Genomic DNA, 24,312 nt, shown 5'->3' on the forward strand with positions numbered 1-24,312 from the left:
TTCTTTATTTACCACCCCAACGACCCCTAAACCATCATATTCAATACTTTTCATTATTTAACTCCTATATTCTTACCCCTATACAATACTTTTCATTATTTTAATTTCATTCCTTAATTTTCGTGCCATTGTACAAATGGGACAGTTATTCGAAATAGGAGGAAGTAGTATTTTTGTAGCATTGACTAAAGAGTAAAGACTATCTTCATTCTCCAATTATCTAAACATGATTAGATAGTTGTTATTTTGTTAACACAAATTCTCATTATAGACGGACACTATCCGTCTATAACTATAGACGGATAATGTCCTCTCACAAAAGAAAGTGGATAGTGCAAGTGGATGGGAAATGGATACCCCATTTACACTACCCACTTTAATTTGTGAGGGGACACTATCCGTCTATAGCTATAGACGGATAGTGTCCGTCTATAATGAGACGTATTGTTTTGTTAATTAAACATGAATCATACCCGACATAAAACTATGCAAAAGGCATATGAAGATAGACGCACGTTTGTAGTTGATAAGGACTAAGGAGTATCTAATGTTTCTTGGTCCAATTGTCTAACATTGTCGGGCACAATCACAAGTTTCTTAAGTCAAGTTTCATAATTTATAATAATTATAAAAAAAATGTGTATATAATCAATAAATTAATAAAATGTGTTTTGTTTCATCCAAACATGAAACATATATGGTCAAGATTTTGTAAGATTTGTGCTAATTTTGACCAAGAATTTTGTTTATCATTAAATCTTACTTTTTAGCCACTAGGAATTACGATAGTTTAATACTCGTATATTGTAATCAAATATATAAAATTGATCGGAATGGAGGAAGTGCAAGACAAGAGACAAGTTAAGAACTGTTACTCAGAGTCGATACAAAGTATAACAAGGCCAGTTTTGACCCGTTTATACAAGTATTTAAGTTCAGAACTGTTACTCAGAGTCGACCTGCTCGAATGTCTCTATCCACTCGGTCTGCATTGAAGGTTCCTGGAAGCTCTTTGAAATCCTTGTTGAAGATAGAGTATGCGCTGCAATTTTCAATAAACATCAGCAAATGCAAGTATGACCAAAAAATCGGAAAGGGAGAAAAAAGGACAGTTTTTAATGTAGTTGGTTAAGTTCTTCTGTAAATTAATGATCGGTAATAACCTGATAACCGGTCTTCTATAGTGAAGAAATTCGGAAAACGACTTGTGATTTGTGACGGAAAACATGTTCGTATATAAATACGAGAGATAGGAGTACATAGATAATGAAAGATACCAGGGTTTAAGACTGTAAAACGTGTTAATTTATGGTACGAATATATAGCCGTATAGAATATAGATGACTCTGATGAACCATATAATCGACGACAATTTAAGCTCCTACCTGAGTTCACCTTCTTTGCGGCGGCCAAGATTTTTAAAGATGAGGAGAAATCCAGTTGCTATAATCTGTACAGTAACAGTTTTTTCATCAAGTACAGTAATTAATATACAGATTAGGAAGCAAATAAATGGGGAGAGTTTGCGATTGGATTCGGTTTTTCTGTAGCAAGATTTTAACCTGTCTTTCAGTAATTCAGTTAAAAAACAATCGGAATAGTTGAGTGCATTCTCAAGTCACACCGCAGTGCAACAGGATTTTTAGCATAAACATGAAATTACGGTAAGTAGTGCGTGGAAGCAAAGAGCGTCATGCAATTTCGAGTCATCAAACTTACATATATAGGTCCCAATTCATATCGATGTGCAACTGGAGCCAACATAAACCAGAGGATAATATAGACCCACGTTTTAACGCTGAGACAGAAAACTCCAGTCAAAACGATATCTACAAATGAAATATTAGTGATCATCAGCAGTCAGCATACCAGTGTAATAAGGTTAGACATGATTCAATTTCGGTACCCACCAGGAAACTTTAATCTATCATGTAAAATGTGATAGAGTCTCCGTTGCCATCGACTTGCAGACTCTGGAAGCTCAAATTTCTATATTCCAACAAGCAGGAAGAAACCAATTCTATGAGAAGCAAAATGCGAAGTTACTTTAGTTAAAGACAATAATAAAATAGCGTCAGTCATCTGACCAGATCATCATCGTTGTCTTTGTCGTCATCAACATCATCATATTCAGCTCTAACATGCTTTGGTGGTGCCTTGGGCTTAACTGCTACAATGAAGGAATCTGAAAAATTAACAGGAACGTATATTAGTCTGTCAGTATACGGTCTACAAAGTTCAATTTATTACCATGCAACATGATGAGAGGAGTAACCCACATCTTCCTCTCTTACTCCCGATTCTATAAACAAAAAGATAATCTGACATATGTACGTTAAAAAAGTTGCCTACAGAATTATGTATTTATGTCCCAATAATAAGAGTTTGCTTGATAGCTGACTAAAAAAATCCAAACAACGACCTTTCGCCACTTCTTCTACACACTAGCATCATGATTCATGAGGCATAAACCAAGAAATGTTCGGGAAAATCTGGCATAAACAAAATCCAAAAGCCTTTGTCAAGCAGTTCGACCATTTACTCGGTAGCTTATAATGTACAGCAGCACAACAAATAAAGCGGAGCAATAATAGAAAGCTATGTCTATGAAGACCACAATGAAAAATGAGCAAACATGTTTTTTCAGTGCATAATAACACGTTGCTTGGATAAACAATTTTGAGGAAGGAACGGGAAGGGATAAGAGAAAGAATTATTTAGTTTGAAAACCCATGGGGAAAGGGGAGAAGGAAGGGAAGAGAACTAATAAATGAAGTGGAGACTTGTACACGGAGAAAGGTGTTCCTTTCATTTATTTACGACATCAGAAAGATTGGGTTAGTTCATGAGGGAAGGGTCCCTAGCCTTTTCCATCATTACCGAAACAATGGTTTCTGATTCCATGCTCCCACTCCCACTCGCCCGTTCTCTCCAATTCACTCAACCTCAAAAAATGGTAATATAGGCAGACTAATATTCATGAACATGAACCAAAATGGGAAATGTGATCCAGAAGATTCAGTTGAACTATGAAAAGTAAGATCCATACCACCATCAGCAAGTTGGATGTATACCTCTTCTCCATTCTTGCTATCATGCAACGCTTTTCCTCGTGAAATAAGCCTCACACTTTCAGTTGGTAATTTTTTCCCTTCAGCAACTAGATTTCTCAAATCACGTACCTATAGTGCATGAAGCACATCAAAAAATAATCTTTCCTCACAAGAAAAAAAATTGTCATACAAGTCACTGACTGTAATGAAACTACAACTTTAGCAACCAGCAGAATATCTATTTTCATTACGTAAACTTCGAAGTATATAATGTATGTACTGTTGCAATTTATGGTACTCAACTACTCACAAAGAAAAGTTATCGAGTGAGTACAAGAAGCCATCTCACAAGAAAACACTACATGAAATGCTCTAACATAATAACTGAAAGCCAACAAGTGAGTGTATAGAAAATTGTAGGAGAAAAGTCATCAAGAGTGCCTATCTCTACTTAAAAAGTGGGGCAGGTAAACTCCAAACTATGTATCTACGATTCTAATAAGCATATAAATGATAAGTTTAGTGGCTTGTCCGATTAATCAATCCTCAAAAAAGTAAGTGGAAGGCATAAACTTAAGCACAAGCATATTGCGTGACTGGATGTAACGGATACAGGTATTGTCAGCAATTTAGGCCCAACCTCTTTCTCCTATAACACCTTTACTCACGCACTGCCTCACAAGCTTAGCTTTAGCACTCCTGAACCTATCTCATCCTAAATCCAAGCGTGGCGTGGCCCGTGGGTGCAAGTAAATTTCTCCTCTTAACAAAGCAAAACAGCTTGTACACTCTACAACAACAACAACAACAACAACATCAGAGCCTTAATCCCAAAATGATTTGGGGTCGGCTGACATGAATCATCTTTTCGAACCGTCCATGGGTGCACGCACGCCTCAAAATGCGAATAAAAAAGGGAAGATGAAAAACAAAAAGGAAGAACGAAAATGTAATTGAAAGTCAAGGTGAACTTAGGGGTTTTAAAATCGAATTCCGTCTTTCTTTTATAAAAACTTAAAATTTAAATCGAGAGAAAAGATTAAAACGATGTTTAAAAACCGAAATAGAGTGAAGGATCCGGAATGAACCAGATGAAATCTATAAGGAAGTGGTTGGTGAAAAAGTGTAATAAAGGAGAGAAAAATAAATAAATTAATTTCTTTAAATTAAATACAAAAAACACTAAATATGTCAAAAAACATCAAATACTAAAAAGCAAAACAGCTTGTACACTCTCTGTGAAGAAATAAGCCAACCCAAAAGACGTGTCACATGTAAGAGTCCCAATTCGGAGAAAGATGACAGGATGATTTACTTCATAAACCAAGGAGCTAATTCAATACTCTCAAATCTCAATATTCCATCGTTACAGTTAAATATAAAAAATCCTAAAAGTTCCAATACTGCCTTAACTTTGAAATAGGAGCACTAAGGCAGTGACGGATCGTGCCATGAAGAGCAAGGCACGAGGTGAAGGGAAGCTCATTAGCTTAGTAGTGTTTCTCGTCAGCTGCACCATATGCAAAAGGTAACCTAAGGCTCCCCAAGTTCTGATATCTAGTATATCTCGGTGAGCCTACAACTTATATGTCCTTCAGCCACACTTTTTTGACCTAAGAATACCTTGTACAGAGTATAATAATCATAAGATCAAGAAGACTATAAAGATTTCCATATACTTCAGACAGCTGATAACAACCCCGATCCCAACACCGGCAGAACATTTCCAACTCAAGTCAAGTTCTTCCCAATATCAAACCAAACACTTAAACTTACAACAGACCTACAGTATATCAGTATTAAAACTTCATCTCCCTTTACGAGAAAAGCCGGCATTGTCGTCACCAGTATTACTTGCAGCTGACTGCTAAAACAAACTCACAGTAACACAATTGTTCATAACAGCTACTCAATCCCACCATCTTTTAATCAACAAAGCAATAATTTTATCATGAAGAAGAACAACAACAATCCTTAATCCTGAAATGGTTTGGGGTCGGCCGACATGAATCATCCTTTGAAACCGTCACAGATTCCAATCCAATTGATCAAATTTACAAAAAAAAACTACACAAACAACATTTGCACAAATTGCATGAATAAAGTCACTAAAAAAAAAAAAAACAAATTGCAGGAATACAAGATCAATCAAATACATCAAAAATTCAGAAGTTTGATCATAACCCAGATAAGAATACTACCAAATCTAACAATCAAAGGCAAAATACAGAAAGATTAAAGCTTTATAAATGAAATAATTAAGAGAATTTAGGGTTTAGTTACCTTAATGTGAGAAGGGACTGTAAGGTGAAAAGGGGTTGAAGGGAATACAGTTTTGATTTTAATTTTGACCAAGTTTTCATGAGCAAGATGATTGCTTAGATCAATTTGAATCTCGTCCATTTTGGGTATTTAATTGAATTGGGCATGAATTTGATTGGATTTTGAAGGCAAGATTTTTCACATTGTAACCCAAAACCCAGTAATTGAGCGATAACGATTAACGGTTTTTGTGTTGAAGAGCAAGATATTTTACTGTTGTAAACTTGTACAGTAATCGGTTAATTATCGAGTAAGATCGTCTCATATGTTGTATGGAGTAATGTTTAGGCCTGATTCTTTTGGGCTTAATTTCGTCTTATTTTAGTTCAGTTCGGCTCTTTTAAGTTCAGTTCAATTCAATTCAACTCTTCTCCTCACAAATTAACTCTTACTCCAGTTCAGTTTAGTTAGATATACGATATTATATACGGTAACTGGAATTTATGTTTGTCGTTAATTGTTTCAAGCCTTCACAAGTCACAACTGAAGTAATTTCCCCGTGAAAAAGGTCATCCTTTATAACCATTACAATTCTCGACGAGACGGATAACGACTGAAAAATTACATTATGATTTTAAATTGTAAAGCTCACATTTGAGATTTATAAAATACTTCGTAATCTACATAGTACAAAAGTTAAAAGAAAATAAAAACAACAAAAAAATTCCAAGAAGAGATCATGAAATCTACATATTTATTCTTCCAATCACAAACCTACTTTACAATTCTACATGCTAACATTACATCCAATCCTGGTAAGAAAACGCAAATTCTCAAATAAAACCATAATACATTTATAAATATTATAATACCGTATGCACCTCATTTATTATCATTAGAGATAAAATCCATATACTTGTTATATCGTTGTATGTCGACGTCGTACACAGATCTTGCTAAAGCTAATTGTCTAGGACGATCTTACAACTTTAGCAAGACAATTATCAATAGGACTTGAAATTGGCAAGTATTTAATTGCACATTCTGGATTTAACCTCTCTAACCTGCAAAACAAGTATATTTTCACTCATTTAGATTTTCGGTACAATAACACTAATATTCATATCATAATACAAATATAAAAGATGTTAATAAATTTATGCCAATGTATTAAGAAATTAGGATAAAAGAAAAGGAAAGATTTATACTTATAATTAAGGAGAAAATAGTGAAGGAAAACATAGATTTCGAGCTTAGCTAGATCACGTCCAGGGCACATTCTACTTCCTGCTCCAAACGGAATGAAATTTGCTCTCGTCTTAGGATCCTGTACAAAGTATAATTACGAGATCAATGAAATTTGGTCGATTTTACGGCTTGACTGAAAAATATGTGAGAGGGATTCTGAAAAATGTCATAAATTAAACTGGTTTGAACAAAGAAAGCGTGTTTAATTCTATTATGTTTAGTTAAAACTTAAAAGTACTTACATCCCATCTTAAAGGTATAAATTCCTTGGAAAACATATAATTGTCGGAATGCAGGTGAGCGCTTCTAAGCCAAGTTAGGATTCTCCATCCTTTCGGCACATTATAACCTATCGACAACAAACATATCAAATGTTAGTGTCGAAGTTGATAAAAAAATTATTAGGTAAATGACTTAAATCAAGCATTGCAAGGAGTGTCATAAACTAACCATTAATGGTAACATCAGTAGTCGCCTCTCGGAATAGTGTGAATGATATATTCACCAAACGTAGAGTCTCGTCAATAACCTTAATCACAGAAGATTACGAGATTAATGAAGTTAACTACTAAAAGCATATTTCTTTTTTGTTTGAGGTGTTGCGACACATAAAAGTGTTGTTGATCACGTACCTTAGATAGATACTCCATTTGTCGAGTTTCTTTTAATGTTAATCCTTCTTGATTAGGTGATCTCTTCATCACTATGTTTTGTTGCTCCTCCTAAACACCAATTTAAACCAACACATATTATTATTGACTGATCGTCTCTCAGAAGACTCTATCGTACAAATTAAAAACTCACCTTTGCCTTTTGAAAGATTTGAGGGTTTTCTTGCAAAAGCATAACAGCCCACATAATTGCATGGGCAGAGGATTCATGTCCAGCATTTAGTAATGCATTAATCAAATCCACAATTTCTTCATCACTTAATTTAACTCCACTGTCACTCTCAATTTCCATAAACATATCCAACATATCCTTCATATGTCCTTCCTTCTTTGTAACTTTTTCGGCTTTTCTCTCGTCTACAACCCTTTGAAATATCTTTTGTAAATTCTTTCGAGCCTGTTCAAGACTAACACTTGTTAAAACTTGTCACGTTCTTATCCATGTGTTTAACACACCACAAAATTGTTTCCAGACAATATACAAAGTTTAGACAATAGTTGACGGTTTTATTCTATACCATCGTATTTCAAAGTCAAAGAACATCAAATCCTCAACTCAACAAAAGATCGACAACAAGGTCGATAATATTTTAATTTGTCATATCCAAAATAGTGGCGGAGCCAGGATCTTAAGTCAGGGGACAAAAGGATAATATTATAAGGAGACCTCAGAAAAATTCAAAAATTTGAAATAAAAATTTCAAAATTTTCAAACGTTGACGGGGCAAGCGCCCATGCTAGCCCTCCCCCCCCCCCCCCCCCCCCCCACACACACACTACTTAGAAGTCTCCCTCGACTCCTTAAGACGAGCCTTTTCGTTTGAATTTAAAACAGAAAATGTGACCTATTTACGATAAAATGTGGCCATTTTTTGATTAAAAAAAAATAAGTTTTTCTATATAAAATATGAAGAATTTGAGCTGTAACTTTAGCTGCAACATTATGTCGTTAACTAAATGATCACTTTTTTTTATTTTTATTTTATTTTATGAAATGACGATATTTTCTCTATTTAGTTAACGACAAAAAATATTTTCGCGATAAAAAAAATATTTTATATTTTATTTAAAGATGGACGTCAACAAAAGCAAATAAATGAGACAAATAGAACAAGTCCGCGATTTTCGCGGGTACAAAAGTAGTTCTCATTTAAATTGTTTTTACTTAATTAAACGTTACAACGGTTAATAGAAAATAAGGGAAAATAATAATTTACTTTATAAAATATCATTGTTATTTCCAAACGTACAGAAAAAATAAAAATAAGTATATATCTATGATTAACACTTCTTATTATCACTTTGATAGAGTTGGACTAAGAAAAATATAATTCAGTCATCGAGTAAAATTTATATAATTCCGTAACAAAAGCCAAAATAAGAATAAAAGAATAATAGGTTACAATAACAACCACAAAAAAAAAAAAAACTCAACATAATTATGTAATATCTAGCCATTATAAAAGTAATAAAAAATAATTTACATGATTTTCACGAGAAATTAAATTAGTACTCCGTATATACTAAAAAAGGCATGATAAAGCATCACATTCCCTTTGACAGAATTTTTGCAAATCACATCTTTTAATAAAAAAAAAGATAAATTGTTGAAAGAGTTTCTAGGATTAAACACAATCATTAAAATTGGCTTTTCATTTTCAAAGTAATTAAACAATCGTTAAACATCAAAATAAATATTAAATAAATTTTGAAATTTTATTGTTAGAATAAAATTTACGAATAAAATAATCTTTATTCTTTCAACGTTTATAATCCGCACCATACTCTTTCAATACAATGTTAACCAATTAAATTACCTTGAATTATAGTTCGCAAATAAAAATATAAAAATTTCTATTTTAAAAAATTATTTTTGGTTGAATTAATTACGTAACTCAAATGTTTTTATTGAAAGAACAATAAAATAAAACAAATGACTGGAATGGAGGAGGTATAATAAAAAAATCAAAGACAACAAGAATAATAACAATAATCGTGGCAAAACAATAATAAACTTAGCAATATTAGTGGCATTATACAAATATCGTATTGATTAATAGAATTAGCTCGCAGACAGACGCGAAATCTCCCTAACACCATGAAGAGCATCCTGGAGATACTCTTGAAGAAAAACTCTATGATGTACAATAGCTCTTGAATTAGCTTGTACACCCAACTCAGCTACCATTTAGCTACCATTTCTGAGTAAACATCCAAATTTGGGGGCAGCAAGACAATTAGAGCATCCTTAGCAGTATGACTTAAAGCGAGGCGGAGCTGGTGTACATCGCGGACCTTATAAAGGTAGGACTTGAGCGAGGTAATCTTCAACAATTTGCTTGACTTCGTACTGCTTGTTAAAGACCCTGCTTGCCTCAGTAAGGTCCGCGAATTGCTTAGAATAAACCTCGCCCAAGTCAGCCACGGTTTGTCGAGCAGTCTTCTTAAAATAGGATTTTGCGGCTTGAATGGCTATAGGATCCTCCGACGTATCTGTCGTCCATGGATAGAGTTGAAGCGTGGCTTCATCAAGAGCTGTTTGATCAATATCAAGATGTTGAATGACTTGCCCTAACAGGGTGAATAACTTCGTCATGGGAGATCTGGGAGAAGAACCGGATCCGTCGGAAGATTCATCGCAGATTGAATGTGGTGTATGAGGGGTTTCGGTGGGGAGTCATCGGAGGAGATTGGGTGTGGTGGAGAAGCGTTTTTCGGTGGAGATATGAACATTTGTTTTGGGAGAGTTAGTGTAAAACAAGGATTTTAGGGAGATGAAGTGAAGGAGGTGAAGGTTTTGGGTGGGGTTGATTGTTTGAAGGAGTGTGTATATATACCTCAGACGGGGAGGGAAGAGGAAGTTGGAGGGAAACGGAAGGGGAGGTGCCATTTTTGATGAGGTAATTGGAAGGGAAGACGAGGGAGGTGGTAGAGGTTGAGGGAGGTTGGTTTATAATAGAGGGGAGAGGGAGGGGGAGGGGGAAGTTTTCCTTAATTGTTTTATTACGGGGAAGGTTGAAGGTTAGTTTTTAATTAGGGGGAGGGAGAGGGAGAGGGAGAGGGAGATTTTTCCTTAATCAATCAATATCTATCTATCTATCTATATTAACCAGGTAGTATCCCGCGCTTTGCGCGGCCTGTTTTAAAATTTTATGATTATAATTGAAGAAAAAATAATAGGTTTTTCTACATGCTACCTTGTATTTCTTCAAATTCTACATGGCTTCCCTCGCTTTTCAAAAATATCAGTGTTAATGAAAATATTTTACATTAACCAAAATTCTTTAATTCGTCTCTTTTAAATGTTTCTATTATGCATTTTTGATAGATTTTTTGTCAATAATTTGTCATGTTATTCACATAAATATCGTTTTTCCAATCGTAAACATATTTTCTTTACAAATTAAAATGTTTCTAAATACTCTTTAAGGAAAACGATTCGTGATTCTATCATTATCCAAGTTTAGCATTTGTCTTTGGCGGTCGACGAAGTGTCAACCACCATGTATATATCCAACAATTTATTCTTCCAATCACAAACCAACTCTACATAGTACAAAGTTTAATGTTTTTTTTTTTTTTTTGGAAATACAAGAAGTACATACTTACATTAGTTACATTACATCCAATCCTTTTAAGAAAACGCAAATTCTCAAATAAAATCATTGTTCAACTTTATAATACCGTATGCACTTCATCTATTATCATTAGATGAAATCCATATACTTGTTATGTCGTTATCGTACACAGATCTTGTTAAAGCTAATTGTCTAGGACGATCTTATAACTTTAGCAAGACAATTATCAATAGGACTCGAAATTGGCAAGTATTTGATTGCACATTCTGGATTTAACCTCTCTAACCTGCAAAACAAGTATATTTTCACTTATTTAGAGTTTCGCTACAACAACACTAATATTCATATCATAATACAAATATAAAAGATGTTAATAAATTTATGCCAATGTATTAAGAAATTAGGATAAAAGAAAAGGAAAGATTTATACTTATAATTAAGGAGAAAATAGTGAAGGAAAACATAGATTTCGAGCTTAGCTAGATCACGTCCAGGGCACATTCTACTTCCTGCTCCAAACGGAATGAAATTTGTTCTTGTCTTTGGATCCTGTTCAAAGTATAATTACGAGATCAATGAAATTTGGTCGATTTTACCACTTGACTAAAAATACGTGAGAGGGATTCTGAAAAATGTAATAAAATGGTTTGAACAAAGAAAGTGTATTTAATTCTATTGGTTATTAGACAATAAATATTACGGAGTATGTTTCGATAAAAGTACTTACATCCCATCTTGAAGGTATAAATTCCTTGGAAAACATATAATTGTCCGAATTCAGGTGAGCGCTTCTAAGCCAAGGTAGGATTCTCCATCCTTTCGGCACATTATAACCTATCGACAACATACATATCAAATGTCAGTGTCAAAATTGAAAAAAAAAAAGAATTATTAGGTAAATGACTTAAATCAAGCATTGCAAGGAGTGTCATAAACTAACCATTGATGGTAACATCAGTAGCCGCCTCTCGGAATAGTGTGAATGATATATTCACCAAACGTAGAGTCTCGTCAATAACCTTAATCACAGAAGATTACGAGATTAATGAAGTTAACTACTAAAAGCATATTTGTTTTTTGTTTGAAGTGTTGCGACACATAAAAGTGTTGTTGATCACGTACCTTAGATAGATACTCCATTTGTCGAGTCTCTTTTAATGTTAATCCTACTTGATTAGGTGATCTCTTCATCACTATATTTTGTTGCTCCTCCTAAACACCAATTTAAACCAACACATATTATTATTGTCTGATCGTCTCTCAGAAGACTTTATCGTACAAATTAAAAACTCACCTTTGCTTTTTGAAAGATTTGAGGGTTTTCTTGCAAAAGCATAACAACCCACATAATTGCATGGGCAGAGGATTCATGTCCAGCATTTAGCAATGCATTAATCAAATCCACAATTTCTTCATCACTTAATTTAACTCCATTATCACTCTCAATTTCCATAAACATATCCAACATATCCTTCATATGTCCTTCCTTTTTTGTAACGTTTTCGGCTTTTCTCTCGTCTACAACCCTTTGAAATATCTTTTGTAAATTTTTCCGAGCCTGTTCAAGATTAACACTTGTTAAAACTTATCACAGTCTTATTCATGTGTTGGAAACACTACAAGATTGTTTTCAGACTATATATAGAGTTTAGACAATAGTAGACGGTTTTCTTCTATACCATCGTATTTCAAAGCCAAAGAATATCAAATCCTCAACTTCGACAAAAGATCGAAAACAAGGTCAATAATATTTTAATTTGTCGTACCCAGAAGCAGTGGCGGAACCAGGATTTAAAGTCAGGGGGTGAAAGGGTAATATTATAAGAGGAGCTCGGAAAAATTCAAAAATTTGAACTAAAAAAATCAATATTTTCAAACGCTGGCGGGGGCGAGCGCCCCTACTGGCCCGCCCCCTCCCTCGCTCCACCACTACCCAGAAGTCTCCCTTGACTCCTTAAGATGGGCCTTTTCGTTTGAATTTAAAACAGAAAATGTGACCCATTTACGATAAAATGTGGCCATTTTTTGATAAAAAAAGTTTTTCTATATAAAATGTGAAGAATTTTAGCTGTAACTTTAGCTGCAACATTATGTCGTTAACTAAATGATCACTTTTTTTTATTTTTATTTTATTTTATGAAATGACGATATTTTCTCTGTTTTAATTTTAGACGGAAAAGACCTGTCTGAAATGAGAATTTGTCATACCTTGAGAGCATTATGATATGCAAAACCAGGAAGGTTAATAGCCATAGACTTTAGCCCTTGATTCAAAGTAGTATACTCCTTCTCCAAGGCCTCCATAATAGAATGATCAAAACTCTTCTCACCAACAATAACATACATGATCACCTTGAAGGCAATCCTCCTCATTTCAGTTAAAAACTCGATAGGCCGAGACGTGTTACTCCATTCTTCCAATGATGATTTCACAACTTGTTCAATGTGTTTCAAGTAATTAGACAAGGCTTCTTGGCCGGAAAAGGTGGCCGTAGTTAGTCGTCTAAGACGCTTATGTTCGTCGTTAGAAATGCCATGAAATGCTCTCTTTCCCATGAGTTTAGTGATTGATTCGGGGAAACCGGGTCCGAATGTTGTGTCATCTGATAAAACTCTCTTGCAGGATTCAGGTGTTGTGACTATTACACATGGTTTTCCAAACATTACTGCTCTGTATATTCCTGTTGCTCCATATCTGTATGTTTGTCAAATATAACCGAACAGGTCTTAGTTTAGCGGTTAAGACGTAGATATCGTGACAATAGGTCACAGGTGCGAATCCCTCTGCCTCATATATTACTGGCCTTAGCGCCTCAAGCCCTCAATTTCAAACCAAAAAAAAAAAAATCAATCTTGACTAACATATAGTTTAACTTATATAAACTTGTAATAATTTACTCGACTTGTTTCACTAGGTTGTTTACATTTTTCAAAATACGTGAGATGCATTTCGAAAAGTGTGAGGAATCTAATAAAGTGGCACGCGTAATATTTGAAATATTCAAGAACAGCTAGGATAAGTAATTTGGATTGTCGATAAAAGGTTGGGAAGGTCACTGGTTCAAACCTTACTATCGTAGCTTGTGAGTCACATGACAGGTTACATGCTACATAAACGTGAATAAGTCTTAACTCGACTAAGGACTATTACATTATTACGAGGAAAATTTTCGTACTGAAAATTAGTAGGGTCGTAAAAAAAATCGAGTTAAGAAGAGAGTGAGACCTTGAAGCAAAGTCGGAGATGAACGAGTCGGGCCGATTAGATTTAAAAGCCTTAAGGAAAGACAATTGAGTGCCTATGAAAGGCCAACCCATGTCACCTGGAGGAAGAACAAGTCCCTTCTTACCCAATTTCCTTACATAAATCCACTCATTCGCGTTCTTCAACGCCCAATAAACCGCCCATACGCCACTCAACACCACTGCGACCGCCACCCAAATTGACCGCTCCATCTCCATTTTATCAAAAATTAGTCAAAAAATTGTTGATGTCCTTTTTCTTGGTATTGTTATTTTTCCTTTTAATTTCGGTGTAATTTATTTTGGTACGATATGGTCTATATATACTTCAGATGAGTGTAAGCCGAGATTGTGTGACACAATATGATACGATACAATACGATATGAATCAACTTCCGTAAGCACACAAATGGCCAAAATCTAACAGATTCTACTAGATTATCAAAGATCACAGACAAGAAGATGATTATTTTAAACGAAGACAAGTATTTGACTGCAGAGGAATAGGTCGTCGATTTGATCCGTAATTCTGATTTCATATAGGAACCCGTCATATATTTTATTTACAAAATGACATTTAAAAATAAATAAATAAAGATACGAAGAAATCAAAGAAATTAGTTTAAAAAAAGATGTTTTCAATTCGTAGTTCAAAAATGATCGCTTTTACGAGAAATAATTGATTGTTTGATTCCGACAGTGTTCTAACAGGGTTCTGAAGCAACAATTAACAACAGATGATTTTTTTACCCGACTTGAAACGACCCTGTCCATAATTGACCCGATAAAAAGCACATAAACAGGCCAAAGTTGAAGTGACCCAGCCCAACTGCCAGGACCAAAATGACCCATTTGTCGGTCTTGTATAAACCACAGTATAGTTGTCAGGCCTAGGTCTCGCAGAATCATAAGGTCCTCAGGTCCTGTAAACCAAGTCGCATCAAACCCAAGCACAAAATCACACCGAAGATTTCGATTAATCTCCACAATGAAGATTTTTGCCGGAATATAGGCACCACCTCCAGAAGCAAGTTATAGAACATAAAAAAAAGTGACAATTACAAAAAGTAATCCAAATAGGGAGTCAACCTCAAATTCTCATTTCCAAGAATTAAGAATGGAAGCGTATTTTCGTACATATTAAGAAAACATTTCGAAAGGGATAATCTGAATCTTCAAACTAGAGTAATTGACCAAAACTAGAAAAGTGCAGCAAAGCGGTAATTCCTGTATAAACTAAAACCTATGTATGACAACAAAGTTTCCAGCATACTGATAAATTTAGTAAAGGAAAAACGTGAAGAGTGACGACATAAACTAGCCTTTCACTTGACGGACTTGGATATGGTGAGTGGATTCTTCACGCCAGATTGGTTGCGCTCCACTTTGTACCAGAGTTACATGCTGTCCAGCGTTTACCAATTTCTTGCTCTGTTGGCAAACATGTTTAGCATCAGGCATCAGGTATCGATACCATGTATTTTGAATCTACTAACAATAGAAAGAGATTTACCGTTAATAGTTTTAAAGCTCGGGAAAATGTTTCCTCTACATCATCTGAAAAGTCCATATAAATGGGCATCACTCCGTGATAAAGAACCAGTTTCTGCTTCACCCTTTGACTGCCAAGCAACAAACGATTTATATAAGTAGGCAATTTAATATGCAAACATTGAATGTGCAGAGACACAGCAGATATTGTAAAGGAATTTCTAACGCATTGGGTACCCAGTAACGTAATACAGTATCAGTATCGAACAGAATAAACATCTATTCAGGTAACGCATTCGATTCATCCTTTCACGCTGATCTAAGCTTTTTGGACAACCTTGGAACTCCCGAGTCAAATCAATGTCTTATCTGCGACAGGTTCACAAGTGAGACCAGCCTATTGGGTGTGTTTGGATAGCAAAAGTGGAGGGAAAAGAAGGGGATGGGGAAGGAGGGAAGGGAAAGGGAGGGAAGGGAAGGGAAGGGGAAAATGAGTGTGGGTGTTTGGATACAATTTCCCTCCAAATCTTGCCTATTGTGGAGAGATTTTGATTAGGCTTGGAAGAGGGAAATTGAATCCGTCCAAATCTCTCCCCCTCCATTTCCCTCCACCCTCATTTGCTATCCAAACAAAGGATTTTAAATCCCCTACTCTCCCTCCCTTTCTTTTCTCTCCAAATCCCTCAATCCAAACACACCCTAAATCTTCATGTATTTGTCATTTAATTATAGGGTGAATTAGTTGATCTCAAATGTAGAACAGTCTTATAAATGTTTTCGTGGACAGCGTCAGATATGTATAGTTCGGTCAGCACCAAGCACACACCATAAGAATCCGACATAGCATCGAGCTCATGCATACATAAGAATCAGAAATATGGTTATGGAAAGAGTGGCTCTATTGGAGGGAAAAGAAATGTATCATGTGCAGTAGCTTAGAGTTAGAGAGGCCTGACCAGTGCATACTAAATTAGGTTATGAAATAGTGGCTGTGTAGCCTATACATGCTATATTGGAGGGAATGAAATGCATCATATGCAAAGTACCTCCCTACTTTTCTTTTTTAACTTCCGCTTTCCTTTTTTGACATTAATAACTAAGCAAATGGAAACAAGTAACTGCACAAATGCACAATACTCTTTTGTAGGTTAAATAACTCCTGGAAGCTCCAACAAATACACCGTTTCCAAATAAGCATACAAAAACCAATGGTGAATTCCATAAAACTCTGTAGTGAATTCTTGTTTCGACTTTTCAATCAAGAATACATGTGTCATATCGATATACCATAAACTTAATTCTTGATTCACTTACTCGTTCGTAAAGGCAAAGATTGCTGATGACGGTCGAAAATGGCTTAGGAGAACAGCCATTGATCCTGTTCGTGTGAAAACAATAAGCGGAGTATCTAGAGTGTTGGCCATGGTAGTTGCGTGGAAAGCAAACATCATTCCCATATGGTTCTGCACCATATCAACCAGTGTTAGCATTAAGAAATTCCTACTTCTATTAATAATTATACAAAAAAGAGCAATTTACACAGAAATATTTAATCAGCTTCCTCTAATTTTAGTGCATAGAAACACCGGGTTACGGTAGAATAAGGCAACTGTTCTCTATAGGTTATAATGATGTACATAGATGATATAGAAAAGCAAGAAAACAAAACAACTTCTACATCTGTACATCAGAAACAGGGAGCAAGAAAAACTACCTTGTATACATCAGATGGTACAGGAGGACTATTATTCGTGGGTTTTAAGCTCGATTCAATCCTCAATGCAACAGAATGCATAACCTTGACTGCCTTCAATGGGTACCTTTAGCAAGGAAAACAAAAACAAAAGTGAGCAAACACTAGAGATTGCAACTACTTTATGAGAAAAGGGGAACCACTAGAATTTCGAGAAGTAAAAAGAATACACAATTGCTTATATGAAAGATTAGTTGGGCCAACATCTCTTCTAGTGACTTACTTTCCATGAGCAGTTTCTCCTGACAGCATGATTGCGTCTGAACCTTCTCTAACAGCGATGGCAATATCAGAAACCTCAGCTCTTGTAGGCGTTGGATGTTCAATCATGCTCTCAAGCATGTTAGTTGCCACGATAACGGGCTTTTGCATGCTGTGACACATCCTAATGATTTCCTCCTGGAATTAAGAATGACCACAAACTTACATAGTTATATATCAGTTTTACAATGCTACGGAAACATGAGTTCTTGAAAGGGGGAAAAAAATATTTGAGTAACTGAAGAAACAGAATGGCAGACTTATGAAAAGCCGAATTATGGCACTAGGAGTTCAATAAGAAATTGGAGTCATATTTAAGGCGGGAACTAAAAAACATTCACCCATAACATAGGTTCTATGAACCAAAGAGATCTTCAGCAGATCAGGCAGTCCCTCGTGAAGTTAAGGTTTCATCTTCAGTCATAATTATCTCCTAATCGAACTTTTGGAAATAAGGGTAGGCTTGCACATCACATAGTAAAGATGAACATTCTACTGCACCACGACGAGTTTCACTTTCCCTCAAAGCTGACTTATGAAACTACAACTACATAGATTTCCTAATTTATAACAAAACACACAGGGTATCTGTTAGTAAATCAAGCAGCTACAAATTCAAGAACATTAGAATCATTTTTGTCTAGTCAACTTGCATCATTCAGCAAATCAAAACTATTTTCATCTACTTAGACTTCCTCTTTCTTCCCAAAAAAAAGACATGAGTTTCCAGAACTGCGAATCAAATAAAACAAAGGCCACTTAGGCAAGATTTCATATTCTCTCTCCGGTAAATCTGTAACCAATAATACCATAAAAAGTGAGCCTAAGGATAGTCGCAAGATGGAAACACACTAACCACCAGCACAAGATCTAGCAGGGAGTAAATTCTTCTGAACATCTACTATTCTACTTGAAGCAGTTCACAGAGCCATGAGAGCAATATGCTACTATCTTAAAGGAAAAGTTAGATATTCTCCTCAACAAGAATGTGAAAACTAAGATATATTACCTGCAATATAGGCACATCCTCAATAGGAAGCTCAGCTCCAAGATCCCCACGAGCTACCATAGCCTGCACATCGTTATAGCTCAAAAAACAAGTATGGGAAAAATAAAATTCAAAAGGAATTACAGTCAATAGATCAAAAAAACCATAATATGATTTTTTAATACTCAAAACCTGATCCTCACTACCTAAAGTAACATCGTCAATCTTGTAACACCATTAATATGGGGACGTAAATGATGATTCATTAATATATTCAATCAAGATACTGATCTTTGAATCAAATTTTTAAATTTGAATTGGAAAATGAAAAGATTAAAATGTGTCAAGCTTGATCAGAGCTTAATCTATCCATGCCGTTTTTAGCTCAAATGGTTTTTAGTTTAACAAGCTTCTAACCAAACTAGGGCTCGGGCACAAGCTCCTGAATCGATCTGAGCATAACAAGCCCGAGCTTAGTTCAGCATGTTTACTACAACTCTAATCGTGAAACAAGTCTATAATACACAATATTAGTTTCTTCAGCAGGTGTGCAGTAAAAGCCATTGAGGAATTACCAATTAAACAATATTGCAGTTAAAAAAAAAAAAAAAAAAAAAAATTGAAGGCACGGCACGGCATTCACTGACCCCATCTGATGCCGTTATGATCGAATGTAGATTTGGTATAGAATCTGCACTTTCAATTTTTACTATGACGTCGATGTCTGCATTACAGCCTGTAGAATACATTAAAGTAGGTTACAAAAGAGATTATGAAAAAGTTCAAGGAAAGCATAGAAATACACAATATATTCTTACTTTTCAGATAGTTTTTCAACTCGTGGACCACCCTAGCATCTTTCACGAAAGAAACAGCGTACGAGTCAACTCCATTGTCAACCCCAAACTTAATATCCTCCCAGTCTTTGTCTGCAAATAGTATGAGACATAGTAGAAATTATGAATAATTCAACGCAATGTGAACGCACAATAGAAAGGCAGACAGAATGAGATATATGAACCAACCTGTTATGGACGGGAGTGTGGCACTTTTACCACGAACATTCAAATGCCTCCTGGATTTTAGTTCTCCGCCATCAACAACCTTGCATTTTACTGTATCTATTGTCTTCGATATTACAACCAATGACATCATTCCACCTGATAATTGAGAAGCAGTGTATAAAAAACAGCTCAATCAGGCTGTAGCAATAAATGTATACATATCTTACTACACCATCTATCAGACTTGGAGTGTTGCCCAACTTTTAATCCCAAACTAGTGTCAACTTCGTACACGATGTTAAACTCCAGAAAATTTTTCCCTTTCTCTTGTTGTTACGTTTAATGAGAGTTTTTATACCACTATGAAGATATACTACACTTACCATCAACCAGAAGCATGTCACCGGCCTCCACATCATTCACAAAGTCATCGTAATTGACACTTACAGTATCCTGCGTACTTATGCCTCTTTTGATAGTAAAACTGAACTCTTGTCCCTCCTTAAGGATAATTGGTTTAGGTACATCTCCACTTCTGACCTCAGGACCCTAGACAGAAAACAAACACAAAGGGATATAGTATAAACTTTATACTTGTACTTCGCTAGCCATATATAAATAAACATTATACAAAGAGCACATGCAAAAAAGAGTAAGGGCAGCAATTGAAAGCAAGAGGACCCGGTTCACACAAAATTTCAAGGTTACTGATATATAACATTGCGACATTGCAATGTAACTAGGAGTGATAGAATAATATTAAGAAGCACGACACTATAAAAACTAAACTCTAGACTTCCCACGGCATGAAAACATTGATTCATCTTGATCGGCAGCCTTGGGTTTTAAAATTGGAATGGTCTTGCGTAGCTGTTATTTGTTTGTATCTGTAAATATTTACGCAATTCATATCAACATGTTAGCTAAACATTGTACGTGAAGTACCCAGAGAAACTAGTAAGCACCCCCAGAATCTAACTATTACGCTCTATAGATTTGTGTTTCCAAAGTGCAAAAACAAAACAGAACGTAAGAGCCTATCAATGTATCTGTGAGAAGAGGTTCAAAATTACAGTTTTTACTTGGTATTTACTCTCTTGGCGGTCAAACTACAAGTACAAACACTCTGTTATACAAACACTCTGTATAGAGTATGACATGAATGGGATTTCTGGGACATCTTCTCGAATGTTAAATCTGAAGCCAATTTTATTAAATGGAAGAAATACAATATCGGAAATTGGCAATTGGATCACACAAAATCCAATTAAGAGATTACAAAATCATATATAGTCCGCCAAACATGATTAAAATTAGTTCAACAATAAACTAGATATTATACTCAAAAGAAGAAACTCATACAAAAAAATAATACAACATATAAACAATACTATTAATCGCTTGCAATACCTTAGTATCCAACATTATAGCGATAACCTTCTCATCAAATTGAGCATTGTATTCTCTAACCAGGTCAATTGTTTTCTTATGTGAAGCATGATCCCCGTGCGACATATTGAGACGTGCTACATTCATGCCTTCTTCCGCTAGTTTCCATATCATTTCACGAGTGCTTGTAGGAGGACCAATTGTACACACGATCTTTGTTTTGCGAACAGCTGCTGGTGCTGAGTTTGGTTGATTTTGGAGATAATCACTTGACATCATGTCGAAAGGAGCCTGCAGAACGCAACACGCAACAGAAGAGCACTCGATTACATTAACTTCAACTAGAAATCTACAAAAAAAAATTCTCATGAGATCAATTAGGAAACCAAATCTTTCATTATCAACTTCCAGATATCAGAATTACTAGTGCCTATTTACTTGCACTCCCGTTATAATCCCTTGATGGCATTGTTACTCAAAATACAGTTTCACACATTTTCAAGAATAAATAAGAAATACTTTGTAATATACAATCACACTAATTGTAGTTACTTCAAGATCGACTCATTTAAAATACAAACCAACATTTAAGTTACTTCAATCCCAATTATGTTAACCACATTTAAATGCACCATCCAGTTTAGACCACATTTCAATAAACATTATTAATGCTCTTAGTTAAAGAAATTATCAAAATTGATTCGGATTGTAATTACCAAAAATGGATCCACCTATCTTATCCATCAACGACATTTTCCAAGCATTACTTCGTTCAATCACTCAACGAACAACATACCACAAGTCCACAACAATGAGCAACTGAACATTTTGAAAGCACTCATTTTCGTAGTAACCACCATATATTTCATGCAACCACATAATTTTTGGTCTGCATCATACAATTTAGACTCGAGAAAGATAAACAAAAAGACGAAAAGCTCAGTGCTTTTCCTCCTCTTCATCAGTTTCAATTCAAAGGCATTAAACACCAAAAGGTTGTCAGATAACAAAAGAAAAGAATAGTAATTATAGCTACGCCACTGCCTAAGACTGGCTGTCACCTAGGTAGCACGGACACTCCTCCTAACTAGCCGTCCCATGTTCGATGCCGTGTCCGACACCCGGACACCCGACACTCGTCGGACACACGCCTATAGTTTTTAGACGAGGAATAAAATGTCAAAAGAGATTGATTAGAAGATGAGTTTAGGTGGAAAATAAGAACTAGTTATACTTAAGGTCAAATTTTACGTTCAATTATGTAAATTTAATATCAAATACATTAAAAAATTAAAATCATACGTTATTTATAACTATAAAATATATATTTTATTAAATTTAAATAGCGTGTCCGGTGTCCTAAATTTCATGAGACGCCGTATCACGTGTCCGTGTCGTGTCCGTGTCTGTTTTGGTGCTACCTAGGCTGTCACTAGGGCGAACCTAACCCGAAATACACCAAACCCGTATTCTACCCGAACTATAAATGACCCGACTCTTAATCTGTCCAACCAACCAGTTTGACAGGTCTACAGGCATTGTATCTATTACATCTACCAACAGTCCTGGATCACCACAACCTGCAACATTCTTTCGGAATAAAATCAGAACAGTCTTACAGTACTTACGTGCCTCATTTATTACTCCTTCCGTATCAATCATTTATTTACCTTTGATTAAAATCGGACAAAGTACTATTATTATTAAATGATTATAAAATCACACGTCATAAATACTAGAGAATCACTACTCCAATATCACATACTAATCAGACCGTTTTACCGCGATACAGTCCTCGTTTATTACTCTTTCTGTCTCAATCATTTGTTTACCTTTAACGAAAATCGGACAAAGTACTATTATTATTAAATGATTTGAAAAGCACACGTCATATTAAACAGTAATAGTAGAGAATCACTAGTTCACTACTCCAATATTACTGCGGTACAGTCCTGTGATTGATTAAACACATTACTATCGATAAATGAGACCGTCTTACACAATAATTACCGAACGTTATGTTAATAACAAGAAGGAAAAGAATGTACATACAGGATTAGTAGAGCCGTTAGGAGAGTAAAAGGCAGTGGAAGAAGAGTCAGTGACCTTAGCAGATCGAACAGTGAAACCATTATCTATCAAAACGCATCGTTTCGACAAAGAATTGACAGTATTTCCGGCATTAAAAAACACAAAATCGCCGGAAAGTTTCGACGACGACGATGATGAAGATAAGTGTCGGCAATCGGAAACGGCGGATTTCAATAAGGATAAATGCGATGAAGAGATATTCGTCATTGCTGCCATTGTTGCGAAGGAAGAGAGAGAAGATGGAGGAATTTGGTAATGGCGGAGGTTCTGAGGAAGAGTAGTAGAGGTTTTGCGAGGGATATTTATTGGAAATGTGTGTGTGTTGTGAGTTTGTGACCTGAATTATTGTTCAATTGGTCTCCCTTGTGACGGGTTACCATTTGTGACGGATATTTTGTGAGATAAAATGGTAACAAAATGGGTTAGTGGAGAAAGGGGACCACATGAATAGTGTTGCAGAGAGAGAAAAAGTGGGTACATTGTGAGGTAAAATGGTATCCGTCTTCAGCTTGTGACGGATATGTCATGTCTTCAATGAGAATTTGTGATTATTGTTAGTGGTCTTTTTATTGTTATTTTTGGTTGTAACTTGTATTAGTCTCATTAATTAAAATCCGACACACAAACTCAAATGAGACCGGTGTAAATGTTGATATTAAGGACGATTGCTTAAGAGTTATCCGTGATTTACAGCAACAGAAGCGAGGAAGAAGCGAGTTGTTTTTCATTTATGAGGTCGTCCTTCATTTATGTAATTTCTTTGATTTTGTTAGGTTTTCTTTTACTCGTCGGGACTCGAGTAGAGTAGCCCATAATCCCATATGTTACCACGTGCTAATGCCTAATGCTATACTATTGCCTTGTTCTTTTCGACGAAAAAAACCGAATTGAATTGAATAGTGAACCGAAATAAGAGTTAATTTGTAAAAACATAAAATTAAATTGAACTGAGCCGAATAAAACTAAACTAAACTTAAATGAGTTAAAATTAAGTTCAGATCCTAAATCGGCCTAATTTGATTGAATTAAGATTGAGATGGTTGAGCAACATTAGGAAAGGCGTATATTCCAAAGAGGAAGACCACAAAGGTGGGGGAGTTGAACGACTTGATGCCTACTTGATTAGCTCCACGTGGGAGAGTGTTTTCTATGTATGTCGTTGCATAGCTTTGGGTCAGAAATTTTGCGAAATATTTGCAATAAATGCCAAGGAATCAAGAGGAATATCAATAGGATCTAGGATCTGCTACTCTTCAAATACATGTACCGTTGTATACTTG

At 35.3% G+C, this 24,312-nt stretch overlaps 4 protein-coding genes across 4 annotated transcripts; all 4 read right to left on the reverse strand.

The window, feature by feature from the left end:
* Positions 1-855: 855 nt before the first annotated feature.
* On the reverse strand, positions 856-5,623 carry LOC141592920 (uncharacterized). Its single transcript, XM_074413811.1, has 7 exons — positions 5,337-5,623; positions 3,050-3,182; positions 2,088-2,185; positions 1,911-1,989; positions 1,720-1,829; positions 1,386-1,450; positions 856-1,042 (listed from the first exon to the last, which is right to left on the reverse strand). Exons 1-7 carry the CDS (start codon positions 5,454-5,456, stop codon positions 949-951), a joined length of 699 nt encoding a protein of 232 aa, XP_074269912.1. The 5' UTR covers positions 5,457-5,623; the 3' UTR covers positions 856-948.
* Positions 5,624-6,285: 662 nt separating this feature from the next.
* On the reverse strand, positions 6,286-9,830 carry LOC141630389 (beta-amyrin 11-oxidase-like). Its single transcript, XM_074443387.1, has 7 exons — positions 9,546-9,830; positions 7,368-7,631; positions 7,196-7,285; positions 7,014-7,092; positions 6,806-6,912; positions 6,524-6,642; positions 6,286-6,379 (listed from the first exon to the last, which is right to left on the reverse strand). The coding sequence occupies exons 1-7, from the start codon at positions 9,828-9,830 to the stop codon at positions 6,286-6,288; spliced, it is 1,038 nt and encodes a 345-aa protein (XP_074299488.1).
* A 1,145-nt stretch (positions 9,831-10,975) lies between these two features.
* Positions 10,976-14,274, reverse strand: LOC141643914 (ent-kaurenoic acid oxidase 2-like). Its single transcript, XM_074453338.1, has 8 exons — positions 14,039-14,274; positions 13,021-13,507; positions 12,107-12,370; positions 11,935-12,024; positions 11,753-11,831; positions 11,540-11,646; positions 11,243-11,361; positions 10,976-11,098 (listed from the first exon to the last, which is right to left on the reverse strand). Exons 1-8 carry the CDS (start codon positions 14,272-14,274, stop codon positions 11,005-11,007), a joined length of 1,476 nt encoding a protein of 491 aa, XP_074309439.1. The 3' UTR covers positions 10,976-11,004.
* An 849-nt stretch (positions 14,275-15,123) lies between these two features.
* On the reverse strand, positions 15,124-23,383 carry LOC141592951 (pyruvate kinase isozyme G, chloroplastic-like). The gene is made up of 12 exons (XM_074413854.1): positions 22,994-23,383; positions 20,963-21,232; positions 19,936-20,101; positions 19,574-19,708; positions 19,367-19,477; positions 19,196-19,284; positions 18,570-18,632; positions 17,523-17,698; positions 17,261-17,366; positions 16,861-17,009; positions 15,569-15,677; positions 15,124-15,486 (listed from the first exon to the last, which is right to left on the reverse strand). Exons 1-12 carry the CDS (start codon positions 23,246-23,248, stop codon positions 15,373-15,375), a joined length of 1,743 nt encoding a protein of 580 aa, XP_074269955.1. The 5' UTR covers positions 23,249-23,383; the 3' UTR covers positions 15,124-15,372.
* Between the last annotated feature and the right edge of the window lie 929 nt (positions 23,384-24,312).

Source organism: Silene latifolia, chromosome 1 (genome assembly GCF_048544455.1).
Source record: "Silene latifolia isolate original U9 population chromosome 1, ASM4854445v1, whole genome shotgun sequence".
In the NCBI taxonomy this organism is placed as follows: domain Eukaryota; kingdom Viridiplantae; phylum Streptophyta; class Magnoliopsida; order Caryophyllales; family Caryophyllaceae; genus Silene; species Silene latifolia.